The sequence below is a fragment of the Sminthopsis crassicaudata genome, chromosome 3, assembly GCF_048593235.1.
Source record: "Sminthopsis crassicaudata isolate SCR6 chromosome 3, ASM4859323v1, whole genome shotgun sequence".
NCBI classification, from domain to species: domain Eukaryota; kingdom Metazoa; phylum Chordata; class Mammalia; order Dasyuromorphia; family Dasyuridae; genus Sminthopsis; species Sminthopsis crassicaudata.
Window position 1 is genome coordinate 87039218 of NC_133619.1, and position 24390 is coordinate 87063607.

The 24390-nt window shown below is 35.0% G+C and overlaps 1 protein-coding gene across 2 annotated transcripts in view; it reads left to right on the top strand.

Annotated features, from left to right (window-relative positions):
- Nucleotides 1–24390, top strand: part of EPSTI1 (epithelial stromal interaction 1) — a 100095-nt gene that overhangs the window by 54116 nt on the left and 21589 nt on the right. The window contains exons 7-9 of one of the 2 annotated variants that reach the window (XR_012487762.1): nucleotides 12919–12991; nucleotides 15908–15940; nucleotides 16589–16734. Coding sequence is in view for 1 of the 2 variants with exons in the window: in XM_074299173.1 (XP_074155274.1) it covers nucleotides 12919–12991; nucleotides 15908–15940; nucleotides 16589–16673 (191 nt within the window). In the remaining variant the exon portion in view is untranslated. The remainder of the gene's footprint in view (nucleotides 1–12918; nucleotides 12992–15907; nucleotides 15941–16588; nucleotides 16735–24390) is intronic. The other variant, XM_074299173.1, reaches the window with a different exon arrangement.

The following is a 24390-nucleotide window of genomic DNA, read 5'->3' on the forward strand; positions in this document are numbered from 1 at the left end:
TCCATAAATACATGGATTAAACCTCTCTCTCTCTCTCTCTCTCACACACACACACACACACACACACACACACACACACACACACACACACACACACACTTGACAATGTAAAGGAATAAAAAGTATGCTGGTCTTCTACAAGTCCTAAGATTCGTGCCCAAGTCACTTACTGTGTAACATCTCTGAGTATTAATTTCCTTATCATATAATAATAATTATTATTTTTCCCACCTTGAGAAGCTTGATGGAAATATCATATGAATCAGTAGAAGCAAAATGTCCTAAACTCTAAAGCAAAATACAGATGTTCTCCCCAACCCCTAATCTAGATTGTGATTTAATTGGTGTGGAAATTCCCTTTACTGATAAAGATCCACAACTCATATATAATTCATTCTTAGAGAAGTTCCTAGAGGCAATATGAAATTAAGTGACTTGTCCATGTTTATCTAACTAATATGTGTCACTCAGGACCCAAATTGAGGTTTTCCTGAGGTTGAGGTTATTAGCTCTCTTTATTTTCTCACCACATCACCTTTCCTATATAAGTGTATGGTTATTGTTATTGTTTTTGTTATTTTTAAATGATTAAATGTTACTTGTTATCAGTAATCCTTATTTTGGAAATCCCCTAACAGGGATTTGTTGGGTTTTTAGTACCCTTCAGAATGTTAAATGTCCTTTTGGCTAGATGATCTTTGTTCTTGCAATCTTTCCCCTTGTATAATGTAGCAAATACAGTTACCTCTTAATAGTCTGTGTCTGGCTTATTTGCAGGCCAGTAGGGAGGTCCCACCTGGGAGCTAGAGTACTGTGAAATCACAGATAATGGAAATTTGACAGCATATAAATAACCTAATCATCCTTCTGTGGATCTTTTTCAATCTCCTTTTAGAAAAAAAAATGACCATGGCTGAATATAGGACTCCCAGCAAGGGTTGAAAATTTGTTTATCAATTTAGAATAGATTTGGTGGTCTTTTCTAACTTCTCCTGTAGACAGGAGACATTGTAGAGCAATATATCTATCTACTCTGGAGAAATCTTCTCATTGAGGAACAAATGATCTTTTGGTCAAGTAAGCCTGGATTTAATTCTTGCTTTCAATTGGATAATTTGTAGTTAAGTAGGTAAGAAAGCCACACAGATAAGATCAAAATGATTTTTCCCCTGATTTTTCTCATTCTATCCTGGATAAAAATTACTGGTTTGGAATATTTGGGAGAAAAAATTGTTAGCAGACACTACAACATTGTGATTTTGTCACTGTCAGGAACCTAGAGAGAAGTGTTATGGTAGATATACTTAAATGGATCTCAATAATTTGGGAGTCCTTTACAATAGTAAATCAATAGATAATCCATCTATGCTTGCTTTTCTTGTATGACTATTGTCCAGATCTTTCCCCAACTTTGCAACAGGAGGTCTTTCCAATGTTCTAGGGAACTTGTTACTTTCCCTTGATATTTCAAGGATATCAGTGAATTCTTTTGCTTGACATTTTGCTTTATTCTTGGCATTTATGATCAATGCATTATCCTTCATTGGTTAACTGCTACAGCTTGTTCATATCTTCCATGTACCTATCTCTTATCCTCTGTGAAAATTTTTAATCATTTGGTGGCAGTTGTATTCTATGTCTTATTGTCTTAAAACCACAGTGGTAGAATGTTAGTCCTTTTGTTTTCATGAGAAGCTTCTTGTTGGTAAAGGAACTTCGCAATTTCCCTTAAACAATCCATCCTGTTTTCCTTTTCCTCTTAAACCTCTGAGCTCAACTCACTGCCATCCATACTGTTTGACTTGAAATGCATGTCGAAAGAGCTGGAGCATGCATGAGAACAAATCTCATCCCAGGTAGCATGTAGCTCTCTGGGAATTTCTAGAGACCCCAGGTACACAGGACTGAATGCTAAAAAGTTGCATGCTTTGCAGCCATGAAATAATCCCTGTATTGATCACTTGAGCAGGAAGAATAAATGTTACAGTAAAAATGCCCCCTGAATTGTGCTTTGAAGGAAGCTAGAAATTCAGTGAAACAGAGGTGAGGGAAAAAGAGCATTTCAGACATGATGGGACCACCTGGGCAAAGACAGGAAATGGAATGTTGTATTTGTCAGGCCAGTCTGACTAGAACAATGAGTTTGTGAAGGGGAGCATTGATTTTGCTGATTCATTTCATGTATCTCTTGCATATAATCATGTTGTCTCTAAGAAGCCTTTTCATCTCTAAATAATAGAGCATACTTGATAACGGTTTAGAGATTTTTTTTTTTTAAAGAGGCTGATCTTTCTAGTGTGAATGGACAGGCAAAACTCGTTTGAATAATTTGAGATTCTTGCTGGAGGCTTTGTGACATTCTGAGGTTGATGCAATCAGAACAATGTCACCTGCAAACAGAAGCATATGCTTCTCCATCCATCTACTTTGACTTCGATGCTGTGCTGGTTCTCTTCCATCACGGTAGCAAAATACCTTTGGCAAAGCATACATCTCTTTATTTTATGACTTGCTATCAGGGTCATTGAACAGGGTTATTTCCGTCATATTTTCTAAGGAATATTGAATGATTTTATATATGGATGAGAAACATGGCATTTTTCTTCTCCTGAAACAAATGCTTTTCTATAATCAACAAATATCTATTGTAATATTTTATATTCTCTACATCTTCAGTTAATGATAAACTGATCCCATGGTATGGTGGATGAAATAAACATAAGTGGATATAAAATAAATATTGCATTATTTAATTTTCCATTTATAACATTTTTTTTCTTATGGGAAAATATGTTGAGTCCTCTAATAATTTAATATTCAAATTAATTTTTGGAACACAATATTAGATTTAGGTGTGAGGGCTGATCTGAATTTAAATACTACCTTAAGTAACACTAGTCATGTCACCACTAGCTGTATCATTTAACTGCTTTGAGTGTGTTTGCTTATCTGTAAACTGGAGATAATAATATTTGAAACAAATTTTCATACCTCCACACCCTGAAGGATGAGATCTCTTGATTATCTGTCTAACTGTGTGATAATCTGGACAATAGGCATTCTTGATTGACTTGGTTTTTATTGCATAGGTAGGTCAAACTCTATTGAGAAGTTATACATCTTTTTCAGGAGATTCTATAGTGTCTGTCAACTTGATCTAATTTTTATAATGTTCCAAAATAAGAGCATCTGGAGGATGTCAAGATATATAGATAATTCTTCTTCAATATTAACTTTTCCCAGAAGGCTCTATAGTCTGGGGGATTGATCTAATCAGCATGATATTATCCAAACAAGAGAACATCTGGAAGACCTCAACATCTATAGATAATTCTTCTCCAACTTGAATCCTGCAATGGATTTCCCCCATTACTGTGGCGAACACTTTTGGGGGTCATAGCTCCCTGAGTTTTATTGCCCACTTGCTATTAATGATGACTGGAGAAAAACGATTATCTCCATTATAACTTTCAAAGAATATTGAATAATTTTACTATATGTGTGGGAGAAGCCTTGTTGGAAGAACAGTACAATTTTTGTATCAAGTAAATAAGTTTAGTGGGATCTTGATTTATGTCTTTTGGTTGATCATGGGATAATAAAAATGTGTTCCTGTTTCCACTAATACCCTTGTGAAAGATGCTTTCAGTGCATATATGGAATTTATGGGCACAAATAAGTTTCCTCAAAGTGTTTTATAAATAGAAGATAGGCTTCTTTTTCCAATATGTATGACTCAAAAGACGTTGGAGAGTGGTATGGTGGCTGTGAGCAGACTGATATTCATAACAAAGAAAGAATTATTAAGAAAAATTAGAATAAAGAAAAATGTTGTCCAAAAATGTACAAAAATAAGATGGGCTGCTTATGGGGTAGAGCAAGGCTACCACTGGTATTTTTAAGATGACAAGGGAAATCACCTTGGGTAGATTCATTATGGTGAGCTTAAGAGAAGGCATGGCCAGCACAGAAGGGACAAGAATAGTCCATGTGAATATTATTTTTTTTGTCTAGACCGGTGGTTTCATCATTCATCTGGAAACTCCCAGTGTGGAAACTACCTCCACCATTATAGAATGATAACTAATTTATAACTTGGGGTCTTGGAGAGTTTTCTATGTATGTTATGTTTAAGTTTCTGGTCGTCTATGGTTACATTACTAGTGCCTTGAGAAATAACTTGAAGCTTAGTCTTTCTAAACCCAAGGTTAGTGCCCATTGCTTTTTTACCATATTATGTATTGATGATGATGATGAAGATTATTGGTATTGCAAGTAAAGAGTTAGTGGCATTTTCCTGTCAAGGAACTAGTTGTGTTTGGGGTATTAAATTGTCCAAACCCTCCAAAATGCTTCCTTTTCAATCCAGGAATTGCTCCTGTATGTTAACACTTGCTGAAACTTTCTTGATTTCAGCAGCCTTTCCTGCATGAGTTCTCTTTATTTCTATTTGAATAATTAGATGATTAGCTCAGATCAGGTTCTCATCTATTTTGGTTTCCTTGAACTCCTGAGTCCAGCAAGTTCTGCTGAATATGCATGCTGGTTGCCAAATTTTGTCTTCAGATATGCTCACAAAACTTATATTACCCTTCATGGGAGCTTCCTGAAAGTACTTAAGGGCTAAATTGATCCCTTATCCATATGTTAAGCTTGAATTCTATCTCACATTTTATAATTCTCTGAAATAAGGTGAGTAGAAAGTCAGACTATTTATAACTTTCTCTACTCTGCTAATGAAACCACTGACCTCTTTTATGTTTCACTCAGAGTGTTTTATTGAGAACATCTTCTCTGTACCATCCATAAGAAATGTGGGGCTGGGGATTTAACTCTCAATCCCAGTAATCTGCATGTCGAAACGTTGATGTTCTTAGCCAAATTGTCCAACCTTGCCAATAGTGCTTTCCAAAGGTCTCTTGAATGCTTACAATCCCCACTGCCATCACCCTAGAATTGATTCATATTACCTCCATCACGGATTAAAGAAACCATCTAATTCAATTTTTAATGTTTTAAGCCCATTCCATCTGCAGGGTCTTATGCTACAAATATGAGCTAAAACATAGTTATTGTCTTTAAGCAGTTTATGATATTAGTCTCCTTACTTCTCTATGCTTTTGGTATGGCATTCTTCCAGAGTTTATTGCCTCCAGGATCTTCCCCTCATGGCCAGATTCATCTTCCTAAAATGTCACTATTTCCTTCTCTGTACAGAAAACTTCAGTGAGTTCTCAATGCTTATAAGTGACACTCTCCTAATTTTGTCATTCAAGGTCGTTCATAATGAAGTTCAGAGTCCTCAAGGTGACTTCCAAGTTTTTTTCCGTATCAGACCTCCCCTTACCTTTGTATTATAACCATAAATCTTCTGAATTAGCCAAAAAGCCTCCCCTGAAACTTAACTTTTGCAACCTCATTCCTTTTGCTAATTCTAATTCTTTCTTCTTCTTCTTCCATAACTAGAATATATATAGTTCATGTAAATCTCTCCAGGTCTTTCTGAAATCATCTTGCTGATCATTTCTTATAGAACAATAATATTCCACAATATTCATATACCATAACTTATTCAGCCATTCTCCAACTGATGGGCATTCATTTACTTTCCAGTTTCTTACTGCTACAAGAGAGCTGCCACAAACATTTTTGCACATGTGAGTCTCTTTTCCCTCCTTTAAGATCTCTTTGGGATATAGGCCCAGTAGAGACACTGCTGGATCAAAGGGTATGCACAATTTGGTAGCCCTTTGGACATAGTTCCAGATTGCTCTCCAGAATGGTTGAATCAGTTCACAACTCCTCCAACAATTCATTAGTGTCCCAGTTTTCCCACATCCTTCTGACATTTATCATTAACTTTTTGTGTCATCTTAGCCAATCTGAGAGGTGTGTAGGGGTACCTCAGAGTTGTCTTAATTTGCATTTCTCTAATCAATAATAATTTAAACCATTTTTTCATATGAATAGAAATGGCTAAGGCCATTTCTTTATCTGAAAATTGTCTGTTCACATCCTTTGACCATTTATCAATTGAAGAATGGCTTAATTCTTATAAATTTAAGTCGATTATATATTTTAGAAATGATGGTTTCAGATATTTAATAGGTATATGACCCTGAGCAAGTCACTTAATCCTGTTTACCTCAGTTTCTTCATCTGCAAAATGAGCTGGAAATGGAAATAGCAAACTATTTCAGTATCTTTACCAAGAAAATCCCAAATAGGGTCATGGGGAATTGGACATGATTGAACAACAGCCTCGCTAAGCTTTTACTAACATTGTTCCCGCCTCCTAGAAAGCACATGTCTTTCCTTTCAAGGATAATAGTATAGCTCTTTAAAGATTGAACAGACTGGTGACTTCCGTTATACTAAACAATTTTCCTAAGCAAAATCTGTCCATCCTTCAGGCCCCAACTCCTGGCTCTCCCCTCCTCCATGAAATCTTCCTTGATCACTTCATCCTTCAATGATCTCAATATTGTTTTACCACTTGGAATCAGCCCCACTTGATAATATCTTCCTTGTACTGTTATTGCATGTGTTTTTCTTCTAGATAAGGAGACAAGAGTGTAAGTTCTAGAGAACAGGGGCCCTTTACAGAGCACTCCTTAAGTCTTGTTGTCGGGGAATATTCTTTGTTTTGGTGGCAGTTGTATATATGCCCTTTCTCATAATTTTAAAGATCTACTGCAAAAAGAAAAAATAATAATATGCCTCTTGGAAAGTATCATTTCTTCTGGAATAACTGAGTCACTGAGGTCCTTTGTCAGTAGCTAAGGAAATAAATAGGGCTTTTACTTTGAACACAGTCATTCATGTTCCAGGCTTTTTTGATGGATTATTTTTGTTGAATTATGTTTGTTTGACTTGTAGAAGAGCTAAGCAATGTTGGATCCTATATTTGAAGAAAGCAAATTTTAAAGTGACATCACAAGAACCTTTTTTTTTTTTTTTTTTTTTTTTTTGGCTCTAGAAATGACTATTGTGAGTATTCAGATGGAGATAGCCTCCTTTCTAGTGGACTTGTCTTGGGGGGAGAGGGTAGTGTGCAAAGAACACTGTTTTTGGAAATCAGAGGATTAAAATCTCATTGGATTCAAACCCTAGTGCATTTATTACCTGACTGACTTTGGGTGAACCCCAAGTCTCTGGGTCTCAGTTTATCCCTCTGGAAAAATAAAAAGGGCGAGATTGGACTAGACAACCTGAGTCTCCTTTTGGCTCAAAGAATCTATGATCTAGTTAGGGCCCTATTAGGTATTATACTTCTAAGTAGTCTTTTCCATTTTATAATTCTTCCTTCAGCACCTTAAATTCCAAGGTCTAGTGTTCTGTCCTTTTTGTCAAAGTGCAAATATTAAGTGTCTTTCTAGAGTTCTGTGTTGCTTGATCGAGCAAGCATCTTATCCTTGAGCTTCTTGCGGCTGAAATTTTTTTTCCTGTTGATTTATCTCTATTAAGGCATCATGACAGTGTAAAAAGAGCTAGTCTATAAAGAAGAACTGGGTTCAAGTCAAACCTCGGATACACACACACGAGTGTATTCATGCATCTATACAAACATACATATGTATCACCTCTGTGACTATGGGCAAGACAAGCAACTCAAGTTGCTGATCTGAATTGATGAATGCATTTCTACATTGGGAAATGTATACTTTGATGAAATCTAGGTATAAATCAAAAAACAAAACCCATAAAAAGTAAAGAATCAAAACAAAACCCCGAAGAAGCCCCAAACAAATCTCAAATAAAAGCTTTAATCTTAATACCAGAATAGAAATGATTTTTTTAATCACATGATTTCCCTCAGTGTTTCCAAGTTATTTTTGCAAGAGTTCTCAGGACATTTTGTTATTGTTCATTCATTTCTGTCATGTCCAACTCTTTGTGACCACATTTGGAGTTTTCTTGGCAAAGATACTAAAGTGGTGTGCCATTTCCTTCTGCTCATTTTACAAATGAGGAAACTGAAGCAAACAGAGTTGACTTGACCAGGGTCACACAGGTATTATTTGAGGCTGGATTTGAACTAGCAAGATGAATATTTATGACTCTGTCTGGTACTGTATCCCTTACACCACCCAGCCACACTCTGAGAAGGACATTATCTGCTATAATGGGTACCCCCAAGTCACATGCTAACTTAGTGAAAATTCCAACTTTAGGATATGAGAGTGTTATAAGTACTGTTTCTGTTTGTGAAATGATCAGAATGTATGTGTTTCTTCAAGGCTCATGGTGTTGCTTCCTTGGGTAGCACCTGGGCCCTTAAAATAGCAACCTCGTTTTCAAGGTGTTTTTTTCCCCTATACACTCAAAACAAAAGCTCACAGAATCCCATTGACTTGTTTGTTTTTTCCCTTATAGGGCAGAGACTTGATTTAATACAGACCTTTCTGATGGTACACAGCAAAGCTATGTGTTGAAATAGGAAATAGATTTGCTATAGAACATTCTCCCCATAAACCCTATGACATATTCACCTGCAAATATTCTCATCATCTGAGAGGGCAGTTTTCCAGCATGGGAGTGAGGGTAAAGGTGGGCTCTCTTGGAGAACACATGTATAGAGTCAACTCATACTTCCCATGCTATAAGATGTAGGATGTCATCATCATCTGCTCTTCTTGGGATGGCTTCTCATTGGGAATATTTGTCCATTGGTCCATTTCTGAGTATTATTCAAAATCTTCTATTCTAGAATAACTGAGTGTTAGATGCTTTTTAGATATTCCCATGATCCTCTTTGGGATGGAGAACTGGACCTGAGTTTCAGCTTAAAAACAAAAGGTAAACTGGAGGATAGGGTAGGTTCAGTCTATATTACTATAAAATTAATAGATATATAAGCTAGAAAGCCTGATTGCTCTCTTTAGGACTGTCTTAATGGACACTTGTAGGTTGAGTTTCTCTAACTGGACTATTGATACCTGCTTTAATTTTGTATCATTTAAAACTGATATGTATGATACAGATGTCATGTGTCAGATCTTCAGTCTTGGAGGTACAGACTTTGTTCTTCCTACTGTACCTCTTGTACCTCTCACTTTTTCACCTTCCTAGTCCCAAAAGAAAAGAAGTACCAAAACCCATTAGATTCCAGGGTGGGTCTGAGGTTGTAGGTAAGGAATTTTTAACCCCCAGGGTACTGTTTAGGGTTCCAAGTACTTCATGGATAATTAAAGAGGAATCTCCCATTCTGTTAACAGTCAACTTTTAGATGAGAAAAACATCCTTCTAGTGTGATGACAGTTTTAATTCTTCTATCTCCACTCATCTTTCTCCAAGGTTTGGTAAGGAAGGGGGAGGTAAAATTATGGGAATTTTTGTCCTTCACCTATATTTTCTTTTTCTTTTTAATTTAAAAAAGCCTCTAATTTGTTTAATTTTAGTATTAGTAATAAGAACATCTTGGTGACACAGTGGAAAGAGTGTCAAGTCTGGAGTTAGGAAAACTCATCTTTCTGAATTCAAATCTAGTCTTAGACACTTATTAGCTATGTGATTCTGGGCAAGCCACTTAGGCCCATTTGCCTCAGTTTCTGCATATGTAAAATGAGCTAGAGAGAAAAATGGCAGATCACTCCATTATCTCTGTCAAGAAAACAAATGGGGCCATGAAAAGTCAGACAAGACTGAAAACAATGACAATAACAAAGTATTCACATTAAGTTAGCAAGTATTTTCCCCCTGCCACTCTGCTCCCCCTCCTTCATTGTACAATAAAAAAAAGGAAAAAGAAACTTCATAACAAATATATAGTTGTAAAAAATTCCACCTTGCCATGTGTCATTTTGCATGTTAAATCTATCACTTCTGGAAAGACGTGATAATCCTATTCCACCTTTTGAACTCTGGAATCTTGGCTGTTGGTGCTTTAATCAGAGTTCTAGTCTTTTAAAATTGTTTTTCTTTATAAAGTTTTCATTTTTTGAATTACTTTCCCCCTTTTGTCACTTTACTTCATCAGCTCCCAGAGGTCTTTTCATTTTCCTCTAGAACTGTCCATTTTTGTCATTTCTTATTATGTGATAATATTCCACTCCATTCATTCACCATCACTTGTTTAGCCATTCCCTGATAGATGACCATTCCCCTCGCCTTTTTTTTCCTACTGGAAGAGAGCTACTATGGAAATTTGCATTTTTCTTTTTCTTTGATGTCTTTAAGGATACAGGATCTACTAATAATATCATTAGATCAAAGAGTAAGAAGAATATAGTGGCTTTTGAAGCATAATTTCAAATCACTTTCCAAAATGACTGAACCAATTCACAGCCTCACTAATAATGTGCTAATGTGCCTCTTTTTCCACAACTCCTTTGCACTTGTCATTTTATCCTTTTATTTTTGCCAGTCTGATTGCTGTGAGGTAAAACCTTAGAGTTGCTTTAATTTTCATTTCACTATTAGTGATTTGGAGCATTTTTCATGTGGTTATTGATCATTTAGAGTTCCTTTGAAAATTGCTTCTTCATATGCTTTGGTCATTTATCTGTTTGTGATCCCACCCACCTTTTTATGTCCTTATCTCCAAAGGAAAATGGAACCCATGTTCCATTTTCAAGTCCATCCAACTCTCGGGTACCATGGAATCTGTCTTTGTGCCATCTTGTAGTAACTTCCCTTTACCCTTAGGTTCAAACTTTTATCCAGGTGGCAGTATTTATAGCTGATCATCAGTCTGACCCAGGGCAGTGTCATTAGAACAAACACTAAAAGTCCTCCACCCATTCAGTGATTTCTCAGTAGCAATGAACCACTGGTCCCAGGAGACTGCTGGGATGTGTGATCTTGTCTGGGTTTCCTTCCTTGATTATCATTGAATTTCTTCCCTTTTATTTTTTTTTTCTTGGTCTACCCAACTAAGGACAGTCAGTCAGCAATCTCATTGCAAACCTCTGGTAGCTAGCTCTTTGGGGGGGAAAAAAACCCAAAAACCTAAAAAAAGATTTTGACTGATGACTTCATAAAGCCACAGACAATGGGGCAGCTTCCTGACTTGGCAACTTCATTCATCTCCTTGTCTACCCTGGATAAGATAAGTAATTGTAGACAAATGGAAAGGCTGCTAGTCTCAGCTGACTTATCCTTGTATTCTTCAGAGTCATGTACTTCCTTTAACTTTCATTTCCCCTCATAGCTCAACCCTTACACCTTGTTTGAATTCCATTTTCCTGTTAAATAATTATTTAGAATGATGCTCTCACTTTATTTAATTTCTAATTTCTTATTTGCTCTTGATATTTTGTGCTTATTTTTTGGATTTTTTTTTCCATAGCAGAGGGGTTAGATCTGTATATTAATGGGTAACATAAAAGGGAGATTGGAACATATATATATATATATATATATATATATATATATATATATATATATATACACACACACACATAAATACATATATACATATATATATATAGGATATAAGAATTGAAGAATGGGGTGAATTCATAGATAAAAAAATCTACTGCTTCTGCTTTTCTTTTTATTAGGGTAAAAAAATGATAACAATAAGGATAGTAATGATTATATAATAACTGCCATTCATATAATGCTTTAAGTGTTAGTTATAAAGTTTCCCTGTGTTATTTAATTCCCACAGTAACCCTGTGAAGTAAGTGCTATTATTGCCATTTATAGATGAGAAAACCAAGGCTGTCATAGTTTAAATAACTTGTGCAGAACCACATAAATAGTAAGTGTCTAAGGTGGTCTTCCAAATTCAAGCTCTGTCATCTAAGGAAGTGGAAATAGGAGCTTGAAGTGATAACCATTCTATTATTGACTTGATAAAATAAGAGAGAAGAAGAGATATGGAGAAAGGTAGAGAAAGACAGAAGAGAGACAAAGAGAAAGGGAAGAGAGAGACAAGGGAGAGAGAACTTTTGTCATGCAATCCAACAAACAGTAAATGCCGCCTCTGTTCAGAGGCCTTTTGGTATGGAGGAAAGAAAGGAGAGTCAGACTCAGGATGAGGAAGATCTGAATTAAATTCTCTTTTCTGACATATTCTGGCTCAATAACTGGGCAGATTGCTTCTCTATGCCCTTGGCAAGTCTGTAGGACTGAATATTGAGAAAGTGCACAGCTATCTCTATTCCCTAGCTTGGCATGTCCAAGGCAGTGCTCAGTTCTAGGGATACAAAATAAAACAAATGTCCCTGCCCTCAAGGGGCTTATATTTTAGCGGGAAAAGGGGTTTAGAGCAAGGAAATAGAATTTATAAATAGGTAAGTGGGTGTGTATAATTTGAGGAGTGAGAGAATAATGAAGAGCTATTTAAAACTGAGGATACATTAGGTACATATATGAAAGACTGAAAACAATACTCTCACAATAGTAATGGGTAGATCTGAAGCACGCTCAAGGATGTCCAGACAACAAAGGTAGCTATTACTGCTTTGGTTAGGGGTTGGATTCTTACCTCTGAAGTCTTGAGCAACACCTAGAGTCACAGGAGGAAAAGTGTCCCCAGGTAAATAAAATAATGCTTAATAGAAAACCTGAGCTGGAATTGCAGATTAATCTCTTTCCAAATGTCACTGAAGTCCGCAAGTCAGGCTTCAAGTATCCATATAGGAAATTAGATATCAGTACTAGAAGGACCAGAAAGAACATTAATCTCCACATAGCAACACAAATTTGAAAAGATCACACATCACTAAACAAACATGGAAAATTTCAAGTAAACGGTCCTCAAGAACAACTTATAATCACAACATCACTGTGTTTTGATTTTTCTATTTTGCTCTGTTCTCAGCATAACCTTTTGTTCTATCTATGATTTTTTTTAGTCATTGCTCAATAAAAGTTCAGGCTGAGATCCAAAGGTGCAATAAAAATGTGGTAGTGTTTTCTATTTTTCCCTCCCCTTAAAAGAACTAACACATCTATTTATATTGTCAGCAAATCCTCTGAATGCTTGAATAGCCAGGAACCAAAGGTCTCTACAAAAAGCTATCGTCCTGATGTGCTATGGGTAAGTGGATTATACTGTAACAGGTAGCATGTTTCATGAGTCTTCAATTAATAACCCAAGTTCACTTTAATGATACAGGCAATGTCATAAAATAGAATAATCTTCTTCTTCTTTTTTTTTTTTTTTTTTTTTGGTCACTGGTAATCAATGCTTATAAAGGGCTCATTCAGATGTTGGCTGGCTGAGGTCCACTTTTCCACTCGAGGAAGTGAAAGTTACCCAAGTTTGAATTCTAATAGGATCAGAGCTTTCACTGTGATGTAACTCCCAAGCTTTCAATCCTATCTATCCACTGGGAGTCACAATCTAGAGGCCATCACTATCTCCACCATCATCAAGTCTCTAATAACTAGCTCCTGCAAGCCACGTGGGGGGGAAATACAAATATTAGCTTGGAAACTGTAAATCTCAAAGGGGTATCTCATCTTCAGTCTCTCAGCCACTTGACAGATCTACTGCTAAAATCATGTTTCTATGGATAGATCAGCCAATGTTATCCAAGGTCATGGATTTGACAATGTCATTAGAAGAATTTATAAGAGAGAAGAATTTTAAAAGGTCTTTTTGGGGAGGGGGAGACTAGGGGTAAAAACTACATGGGTACATATTTGTATGTTTACTAATTTTCAGGGGGATTATTTGTAGAGTTGGACCTTTATGATTATGTGAAAGATCTCTTTCAAACATCAAGACAGAACTATTTGGTTCTTTTTTTTTTTTTTTTTTTTTTTTTTTGACTGACTAAATTCCTTTAGGAGCAAAGAAAAAAAAAACATTTTCTAAATATCCTCTATATGGTTATGCTAAAATTTTAAGGGATAATAAAGTTGAACAGAAAAAGCCCCAAATTTTCTTTTTCTTTTCTTTTTTTAAACTTTGGAATGATCCTGTTTAAGGTAAGAAAGCTTATTATTCTGTGAATATTTTCACAGAGTAAAAATGAGCTCCCACAAGTATATCATCTTCCTATTATAAAGTCAAAATCTGAATTTTGTTTTTGAGTCAGGGTAGCTATTCTGGATTGAGTTTGACTCCTCATACAAGTAAATCAAGTAAAAAAAAATTTTTGACTAACTAAATTCCTTTAGGATCAAAGAAAAAAATTTTCTAAATATCCTCTATATGGTTATGCTAAAATTTTAAGGGATAATAAAGTTGAACAGAAAAAGCCCCAAATTTTCTTTTTCTTTTCTTTTTTAAACTTTGGAGTGATCCTGTTTAAGGTAAGAAAGCAGCTTCTTATTCTGTGAAATGTTTTCACAGAGTAAAAATGAGCTCCCACAAGTGTATCATCTTCCTATTATAATGTCAAAATCTGAATTTTGTTTTTGAGTCAGGGTAGCTGTTCTGGATTGAGTTTGACTCCTCATACAAGTAAATCACCTAAGACAAAGTGACAGGTCAGAATAGACCTTTCACTAATTCTTTTGAACCTAGCTATTAATCCCTTGAGCTAGTCAAATTCCGTTAAAGGAAAAACTAGCCTTACTTGCTTGGGGATAAGGAGTACAATGTTCACTGAGAACCAAGCCAGTTGTAGTTTCCTGTTAGAAGGTAGGGCATCTTTCATCTTCAGCATCCCCCAAGACAACTATTTGACTCCCAAGTATGAACTGTCAGTGCAAATGTCCCAAGTAATTCTCATATTCAACTTTTTATCTTCCTTCCTACAGGTCTTTGGGAAAAAGGATTTGGTAAAGGGTGGGAGCAGGAAGGCAGGAAAGGAGATTGGTTGGGGGGGAGAAAATCGATGATGCAGACCTACTGAGATGTTTCTTAATGACCAATAGGTCTGACCATGAGAATGAGAAAGCAGAAACTCAAGAGATTACCTTTTGGAATTTTGAGAAACTGTGAAGATGGCTGCATGTTGTAATAGTTTTCTTTTTGAGCCTCCTTTATTCCTTATCACTTGACATACCTACCCATTCTGTGCGTTCTTGCTCTATTCATTTTGTCTCATTTCTCCAATTTAATGATATCATCCTAATTTTTAATCCGTCGCATAAAGTATTAGCAATTCTTCCCTGAGCTGTATTTCCAATGGCAGTTGATTAGTAATATGAACTGCACAATCTTGCAAGTTGTTAATGGAAACAATGGAGCCCTATTGGGCACAAGCTGGCTTCTTATGAACTCCCATCTTTCCTCTAAACCATTAATAATTAGTTTGCATTCAGTACTGTTAATTGACTGAGTATCCATATTTTACTGCATTGGTTTTATCTAATCCATATGTATGATACACCTTTGAGAATGCTATCCTGGAATATTTTGCATACTTTAGTATGCTTAGTAAATGTCTACTCTATTTCCTTGATGTCCTCTGTGTTTTCCTGAAAGCAGAAATATTAACTTGTAGATAAAAGATGTAGAAATTGAGTATTAATGGCTAGGTGGTTGTGTCGGGAATAGACTAGTTGCTTCTAAGGCTTGGAAGCATTTAGGTTTGACTCCAACTATCCAGTACAATTTTCCCTAGAGAAAAGCTGACTTTGCAATGTGTTTTTAATGCATCACCACTTTGTGTGTATGGGATGAATATATCATTTATTAATGAGTAATATATGTTAATAGTGACAGTAATAGTGGGTGCTGTGCAAAAGGCTGGATTGTAAGCAATGGCAATAAATGTGTGCTTGTCTTCATATGTTACTTCTTTGGACATGAAAAGAACAGTCATTTAAAACTCTCCTTTTTGGGGAGGGGGGAGAGGCAAGGAGAAATAGGAAGTGGGTAGAAACTAAGGCATTCTGTTTGAATGGAAGATTTTCAGGATAATTTACTAGTTGGGATTGCCTTTGTTTTTCATGTTATTGTTTAATGGAGTGCAAGCAAGTAAAGGTATTGATAGCATATTTCTAGATCTTAGGATGAAATTTTAAAGGTTTTTTTTTTTCTTTATTTTTTTAATAGAAACTCCCCGCTCTGCATAAAGACCACAATTTGGTAAGCAAGCATTGGAATTACATGTATATTTCCACAAAGTTCTCTTTGGATTCTTCACAGCTAGGAAACATTTAAATTGCCTAAATTGCTTGTGGAAATGGGCTTTGTTTATGGATACCGCCTTATTAAGGCACCAAAACTGTCCCTCTTGACTTATTTCACATAATTCCCTACATCCTAACTAAATTGGCCTACATTATAACATCACTAATGGATAAACAACTTAACAGGAAAAGAATGACAGAATAATCAGTTCCTCAAGAAAATATCCACCATTATCACCATTACCTGTCTGTAATATTGACTGATCCACAGACTAGGGGTTCATGAACAAAGTGCTTAATTTAACCTCTCTATGCCTCTGATTTTATGTATTGAATAAATAAACACTGATTTATCTCTAGAGGGGATATTTTAAAAGCATAATAAATGAACTCTGATAATTTCTCCCAATTGAGGCAAGACTGCGTAGTTCACATAGGATGTTGTCCGTTCTTAATGCTCTTAAAAGGAGGATTTTGTCCATTCATATACTGATCCAGTAATCAGGGTGTTTATTAAGAATCCACTGTGTACCCAATATTGATAGCTCAATGCTTGCTGTCATGTTTAGCACATTATACTAATGTCCTGCTTTATGCATTGCAGGCTAAAAATGAAGTATTTAAGAACAACCTTAAAGAGCAAGAAGACCAGAAACTTCACAAGATGAAGGATGAACCATGCAAGAAGATATACACAAGTAATTGGCGAAAGACGTATGCTAGTCAATAGGCCTTGATATTACAGAGCAGGTAAGGATTTGCAAATGGCTGAAGGACTAAATTATATATATATATATATATATATATATATATATATATATATATATATTTTTTTTTTTTTTTTTTAGTCAGCTTTGATCTACTTGTTGATGAACTGGAATTAGGAACTCTCCAGTACAAACAGAGCTCTGAATTGAGTGAAAATGGTCAAAGTATTTTGCCCTCAAACATTGATATTTTTCCGTCTTTCTGTAGCATAGCTATAAACAGGGGCTTAATATGTAGCAAGAATAAGGAATTAAAATAGGTAGCTCTTTTCCTTCCAAAACAATGTCATTAATAGTGATCCTGAGATATCTGACTCTATGTAACAGTGTAATAATGTTCTAGGTTTGTTCTACCCCTTTTTTTCCCAGTTGAGGGCGATTTCTTGCCATTTGCCTTAAATATAGTTTGTGATATTTGCCTTAAGAATAAAAATTCCAAGCTATAATTAGGAGTGTGCATTTAGAAAAGATAAAGTTAGCCAAAGTTTGACGACTGGCTGGCTAGCCATTCAAAACAGATTCTTCATAGATGTAAATGACTTAGCTTGACTAATCTTGTTGAGTGGAAAAATATCTTCTGTCTCCCGATTGTTTTACTCTATATATTTTTCATGCTATCTTCATTGACAAATTATATTAAGACCTCCTCCTTTCTTTATATATATAAAAATTTGGTAGGACAAAGTGGAAAGATTCCTAGTATAGTATATAATATATGCATTTCAAAAGAAGCAAGATTTCATAACTCCAAGCACTTTTCTGGTGCAGATCAGAATTCTTCTACATTTTGGTAGATGGCTTAATGAAATATTAAGGCAAAAAATAATCAAACAAATGAATGAAAAAAATAAAATAATTTGTTCACAGTTTGAGAATCTTCTCTCCCCTGCAGTTAACTAGGTTGTTCCTTGGCTAATAATCCTTCACTCAGCCCCTACTTAACCCTTTCCAGATTGGCAGGAAGTATCAGAAATTGTACTCTGTCAATATACTAAGTACTCAAGGCTAGCACTTCCCTACAGGGAGACTTGATAATAGAAATTTAAAGAATCCAGCATCTTATGGCCCACTTCCTAGTCATGACTGTACATCAGCAAGTCCCTGAACAAGGAGACAAACAATAATCAGGACTCATTTCTTCTAGTTTGACAGATTTCATCAGAGCTTATTTCCATGTTCACAGCTTTTAAGAACCCGGAGTTATTGCTATGATGTTATGAAAGGTTGAAGTAAAATTTTATTAGAACTTTACTTTCCCTTAAAAATTATTCTATCTTTGATACATTTTATTTTAATATGCTAATTGGTGATAACTAGGCACCTTGGTTCTCATAAGAAGAACAACTAAAGAAAACCATCTAATATAAGAGATGTAATTGAAAAAATTGAAAGACTGAACAAGTTTCACTCTTTATAGTTTATTATTTCTTAACAAAAAGAAAGACAGTTTTTTAACTAGGATATCTGGAGCCAACATTGGTCATTATTTATTGTTGTTCAGTTGTTTCAGTCATAAATAATGCTTCATGAGCTGTTTCGGGTGTCTTTGGCAAAGATACTGGAATGGTTGGCTATTTCCTTCTCCAGTTTATTTTACAGATGAGGAACTGAGGCTTACAGGGTTAAGTGACTTGCCAAGGGTCATACAGCTAGTAAGTATCTGAGGTTTTATATGAATTCAGGTCTTTATGATTCTAGGTGTTACCCACCTTGTCCATTGGTCGTTGTATTGGACCTTAAATCTCTAGTATTTAAATGTTGTTTTCCTTTATATTATTGTCGTTGTATATGATGTACTTTAGTTTCTTCTTTCTTTGCTCTGTTCTGTTAGGATTACAAGGTGATACAGTCGATTTGTCTTACTATATTTCTCTGATTTCTTCATAATTGCTGTTCCTTATACCTAAACCAGAAACATTCCATTTCATTTATATACCATAGTCATTCCTCAATTAGTGGTCACATATTTTATTTTTAGCAAATAGTTCTGCTATGACCTATAGTCAGAAAACTTGGAATCAGATCCTCCTGTTAAGACCTGTATGATACGAAAATATAATTTAATCTTCCTGAGCTTCACTTTCCTGAATCAGAGAAGGTAAGACTATTTGACCTTTGAAACTTCTTCCTATTCTCATTCTACTGTTTTGGAGCATTCTTAATTACTTTTTTAAAGTGAGCCCTTCCCTTTTAAAATCCTTTTTACTTCTCTGAAAGCTCAAATTCCCATCTTTATTTCTTTTATTGATCATTTGAGCTACTCTAGAGGCTCTTGAAGTTGTTCATTTTGTAATTTTTTAATAGTGGTGGTGTTTGCCCCATCTAATACTTTAAATCCTATTATTATTATTATTATTATTATTTATTTTAGCTTCTGTATTTTTTCCCTTGGTCCTTTTCTTTTCCTATTTTCTTGGTTGCTAACTTCTTTATTGCTGTATTTCTTGGTACTTCAAGAAAGGAGAGAGGGGGGAGGGCTACATTTAGTTCTCATCTAAATCTCTGCCATTTTGGCAGAAATCCCCACATAATTGATTTTCATTGAATATATTGATAATATTAGATGATTTCAGGATTCATACTGATTCTTTAGATGAATCCATTTAATAATGAGGGTTCTTTAATGCCAATCAATGACAATGAATTAATATTTGAGTACCTAATATATTGAGAGAACACATGGTGCTTGATTACACGATATAAAACTAAGACAAACAAGAGAGTTAGAATTTGAGATTTGGATGAAATGGAACATAGAGGATCAAAAAATCACTTTGGGCTCTACTGTTCAGAAAAAAACTTCACAGGAAAAAATATGTGAAGAAGCAGTTTGGCATAGCAGAAAGAGTGCTGGTTCTTGAATTGAAATACCTGATTTCAAATTCTACTGTATGTGTGACCTTGGACTAGTTATTTATGAAATGTGCAATCTATTCATGGTTTCGGATATATCTGGAGTTGATGAATAGTAAGATAGGTTGAGATTAGTTTATGAAGGACCCTACATTCTAGTAACAGTAAGCAATTTGGCCTGTTTTCTGGGAAATGGAGAGTCAGGAATTACTTTTCCTTATTAATACTTCCATTTTGTAGAACAAATTGACATTTATGCTTAATTTCATTCTGTTTTAGTGAAAATCTAGTAGTTATTGTATAGAAATTAAATCTAATATGTGGCATCTAATGATGTACTTATATATTTTGTCAATTAAGACAATTAAGTATCCTGAAAGAGTTAATGCACTTCCCTATGGTCTAACTTAATAAGAGGCAGTGAGGTAAGTAATAACTTAGACACTGAGAAAAAACAGAATCCATATTGAATAGTCTGTGATATGATTTTGATTTAAGCTTTTTTCCAGTGGATTTTAAGCACAGCATTTTATACAGTTTGGTGTATATATTTAGAAGATCTAGTTATTGCTGAGCTTTAATGAAAGCCATTAAAAGTAGAACATTTCACAAAGAGAAGACTCAACAGATTAGAAAATCAGATACTGGGTTTTAATTTTCAGGTTGAGCAGTTATTTAAAACAGTGAAAATTAAGCTTTTAATTTCTTAATAAATCTTGTTTTTTTCCCTTTCTGAGGCTAGACAAATATTGATACATACATATTTTCTAGTTATTGATTGAACATATTATTTATTACATAGCCATGCACATAAACTGCTTATTTTATTTCATTTTGTAGAGCCTTTAGTTACTGAAGCACTGCTTTTCAGGCAATTCATCTTCAATAGTCTTCAATTGACCTGGAAAATATGAAGGGATTACTTCTATTTTTATTCTCCTTAGTATTTTTTGATTCTGTTTTTAATATTTAGTACCCATCATTTTCAACATATGGAATATTAAAGACGACTGCACTTGGAAAGGGTGCAATTAAATCAGTCAAGACCTCCCTTAATAAGGGTCAAATTAGTTGTCACTTGATAGCATGCATAGATATTAATCCTAAAAAAACAAGTAGGGTCATACCAAACATAAAAGACAGTGCATCATTACAAGTACTCATTTTATACATGGGGAAGTTGGCTGCAGAGCAGTTTGTATGGAAAAAGGCCTGGAGGGAGTTAATGAACTGCAAGGTCCATAAGTCAGCAGTATGACTTCTGAAGAAAGCTAATCAGATCTTAGGCCATAATATTAATATAACAATAACTGGGCAAAAAGAGATACTAGTCTTTCCTCCTGGTATTATGTCCGGTTAGACCAATGCGGGCTCCTTTCTCTCTATTCCTTCCTTATAGGTTCTTCTCACTTCTCACCTGGAGTATGGCAATAGCCTCCTAATTTGTCTTTCTGCTTCTCTAATTAATCCTTCAGAAAGCTGCCAAAGTAATTATCCTAAAGCAGAGGTCTCATGGGTCAATCCCCTACTCATTAAGCTCCAGAGGCTCTCCATTATTTCTGCAATCAAATACAAATTCCTCAGTTTGGCATTTAGAATCTTTCATAAATTAGCTTTGGTTTGTCTTTCCTGATTTATTATAGTGTACATCCCCTCATGCATTCTATGGTATTTTCAATCTACCCTTCCTTCTGTTCCTTACATATGATGCTCCATTTTTGGGCTTCCTGCTTTTGTATCAGTTCTTCTCTTTGCCTAGAATGAACTCCCACTTCATACTGATCTTTCAGAATTCCTAATTTTCTTTAAAACTCAGTTTAGATGATACCTTCAATATTATTCCTCTCCTGTTCTCCTTATGTTACCCAGATGCTAGTGCTTCCTTCTTAAAATAAAAGACTTTTTGTACCTACTGGATATTACAAAAGCTTAAAACTGAAGTAAGATTTTTGGGACACTCTAAGTTCATTAGAGGTGGGCAACATGGCATCATGGCTACAGAAGGAGCCTCAGAAGTAGGAAGACCTCAAGAAGAAGAGTCTTCCTCACTGAAGGTCTGATAATCTATCCAGTGCACCATCTAGCCCCATCTAGCTACTCCAGTCTTTGGTCTCTACCACAAGATTAAATTGTCCTTTCAAAAATCACTCATTACCTCCCAGTTGAAAAGTGAGGGACTTTTTTCTTAGTCCTCATGTTCCTTGATTCCCTAGAGCATTTGGCACTGAGCATTCCCTTCTTAAAACTCCCTTTCCTCTCCGTTTCTAGGATCTATATTGTTCTAGTTCTAATGATTTTTCTCTGATCTTCTTGCTGTCTCTCTTGCTGCCTTCTATTCTTCTTTGTGACATCAAAAATAGGCAATTTTCCTATGTTTGACAATTTCATTCTTTAAATATTTACTCCTTTAGGAGTTTCCTTCATCCTCATGGATTCAACTTTTGTCTCCGTGTAAAGATGCAGATTAAGATGTCATTATCTTTTCTAGTAGTCATATCATACCATCTGAGATTTCAATCAACTGAAATCCCCCAAGTCTTTTTTTAATCTCATTTTTTTATTGATACATTTTGGTTTTATATAATATTTGTTTATGAATTTTCCTTGATTCTTCATGAAATGAGTCATCCTTTTTAAAAATAATAGCTTTTTATTTTCAAAATATATGCAAAGATAGTTTTCAACATTTACCCTTGCAAAAACTTGTATTACAAGTTTTTCTATCTCTTCCCCTCATCACTTCCTCTGGACAGTAAGTAATCCAATGTATTTTAAACATATGCAATTCTTCTATATATATTTCCACATTTATCATCTTTCTGCACAAGAAAAATCAGATCAAAAAGAAAAAAATGACAAAGAAAACAAAATGTAAGCAAACAACAATGGCAAAGTAAAAATACTATATTTAGATCCACATGCAGCCCCATAGTTCTCTCTCTTAGTGCAGATGGCTATCTCCATCACAAGTCTATTAGAATTTGCCTGGAGCACCTCATTATTGAAAAGAACAAAATCCATCAGAATTGATCATCGCATAATCATCTTATTGCTGTGTGTAAAATTCTTTTGATTCTACTCACTTCACTTAGCATCAGTTCAAGTCATTCCTCTTTAAACAAAGAATTAAAAAAAGGACAAGAGCAGTTTGGTAAAACCCAGCAGCAAATTAACAGTGACGGTACAAGCGGTTTTCCACATCCCTCGTTTTCTGCCTCTTCAATGAAAGAAAAGGGGACATATTTTCTGAACACTTCTCTAGACCATTTGCATGATCGTTACAATTGAACAATTTCAATTTATTTTTTATTTCTTTGTCCATACCAATTACATTGTTGTCATTATGTATATGTATACTTTTCCTGGTTCTACTTACTTTGCATCTGTTTGTTTAAGCCTTCCCAGCTTCTCTGAATTCTCATTTATTTTTTTCTTATGATGCAGGGACTTCATTAATTTGCAACAATTTATTTCACTATTCCCTTATTGCCTGACACCTAATTTTTATTTTTAGCTCTTTGTTATCATAAAAGATGATGCTTGAATATTTCAGTGCATATAGGATCTTTCTGTTGTCATCCTTTCTTCAAGTGTCCTTCCCATCCTTCTTATATTTTAATATTTAACTTTTCTATCTTTTCTATCTGTATCTTCAATGGTCCAAGTAAAATTCAAGTTCTTTAGTTTGCATTCAAGATCTTCTGCATGTTGGTCCCATCTACCTTATCTGGTTTATTTTTCATAATAATAGTAATGATGATGACAAAAAAACCTAACATTTATATAGCCCTTACTAAGCACTTTGTAATTATCTCATTTGATCTTTTTTATTAATTTTATAATTATAACATTTTTTGACAGTACATATGCATAGGTAATTTTTTAAACATTATCCCTTGTACTCCTTCTGTTCCGAATTTTTCCTCTCCTTCCCTCCACCCCCTCTCCTAGATGGCAGGCATTCCTATATATATTAAATATCTTATAGTATATCCTAGGTACAATATATATGTGCAGAACTGAATTTTGTTGTTGTTGCAAAGGAAGAATTGGATTCAGAAGGTAAAAATAATCTGGGAAGAAAAACAAAAAAAATGCTAAGTTTACACTCATTTCCCAGTGTTCCTTCTCTGGATGTAGCTGATTCTGTCCATCATTGATCAATTGGAATTGGATTAGCTCTTCTCCATGTTGAAGATATCCACTTCCCTCAGAATACACCCTCATACAGTATCATTGTTGAAGTGTATAATGATCTCCTAGTTCTGCTCAGCATCAGTTGATGTAAGTCTCTCCAAGCCTCTCTGTATTTATCCTGTTGGTCATTTCTTACAGAACAATAATATTCCATAACATTCATATACCATAATTTACTCAACCATTCTCCAATTGATGGACATCCATTCATCTTCCAGTTTCTAGCCACTACAAAAAGGGCTGCCACAAACATTTTGGCACATACAGGTCCCTTTCCCTTCTTTAGTATTTCCTTGGGATATAAGCCCAATAGTAGCAATGCTGGATCAAAGGGTATGCACATTTTGATAACTTTTTGGGCATAGTTCCAGATTGCTCTCCAGAATGGCTGGATTCTTTCACAACTCCACCAACAATGCATCAGTGTCCCAGTTTTCCCACATCCCCTCCAACATTCATCATTATTTGCTCCTGTCATCTTAGCCAATCTGACAGGTGTGTAGTGGTATCTCAGAGTTGTCTTAATTTGCATTTCTCTGATCAATAGTGATTGGGAACACTCTTTCATATGAGTGGAAATAGTTTCAAT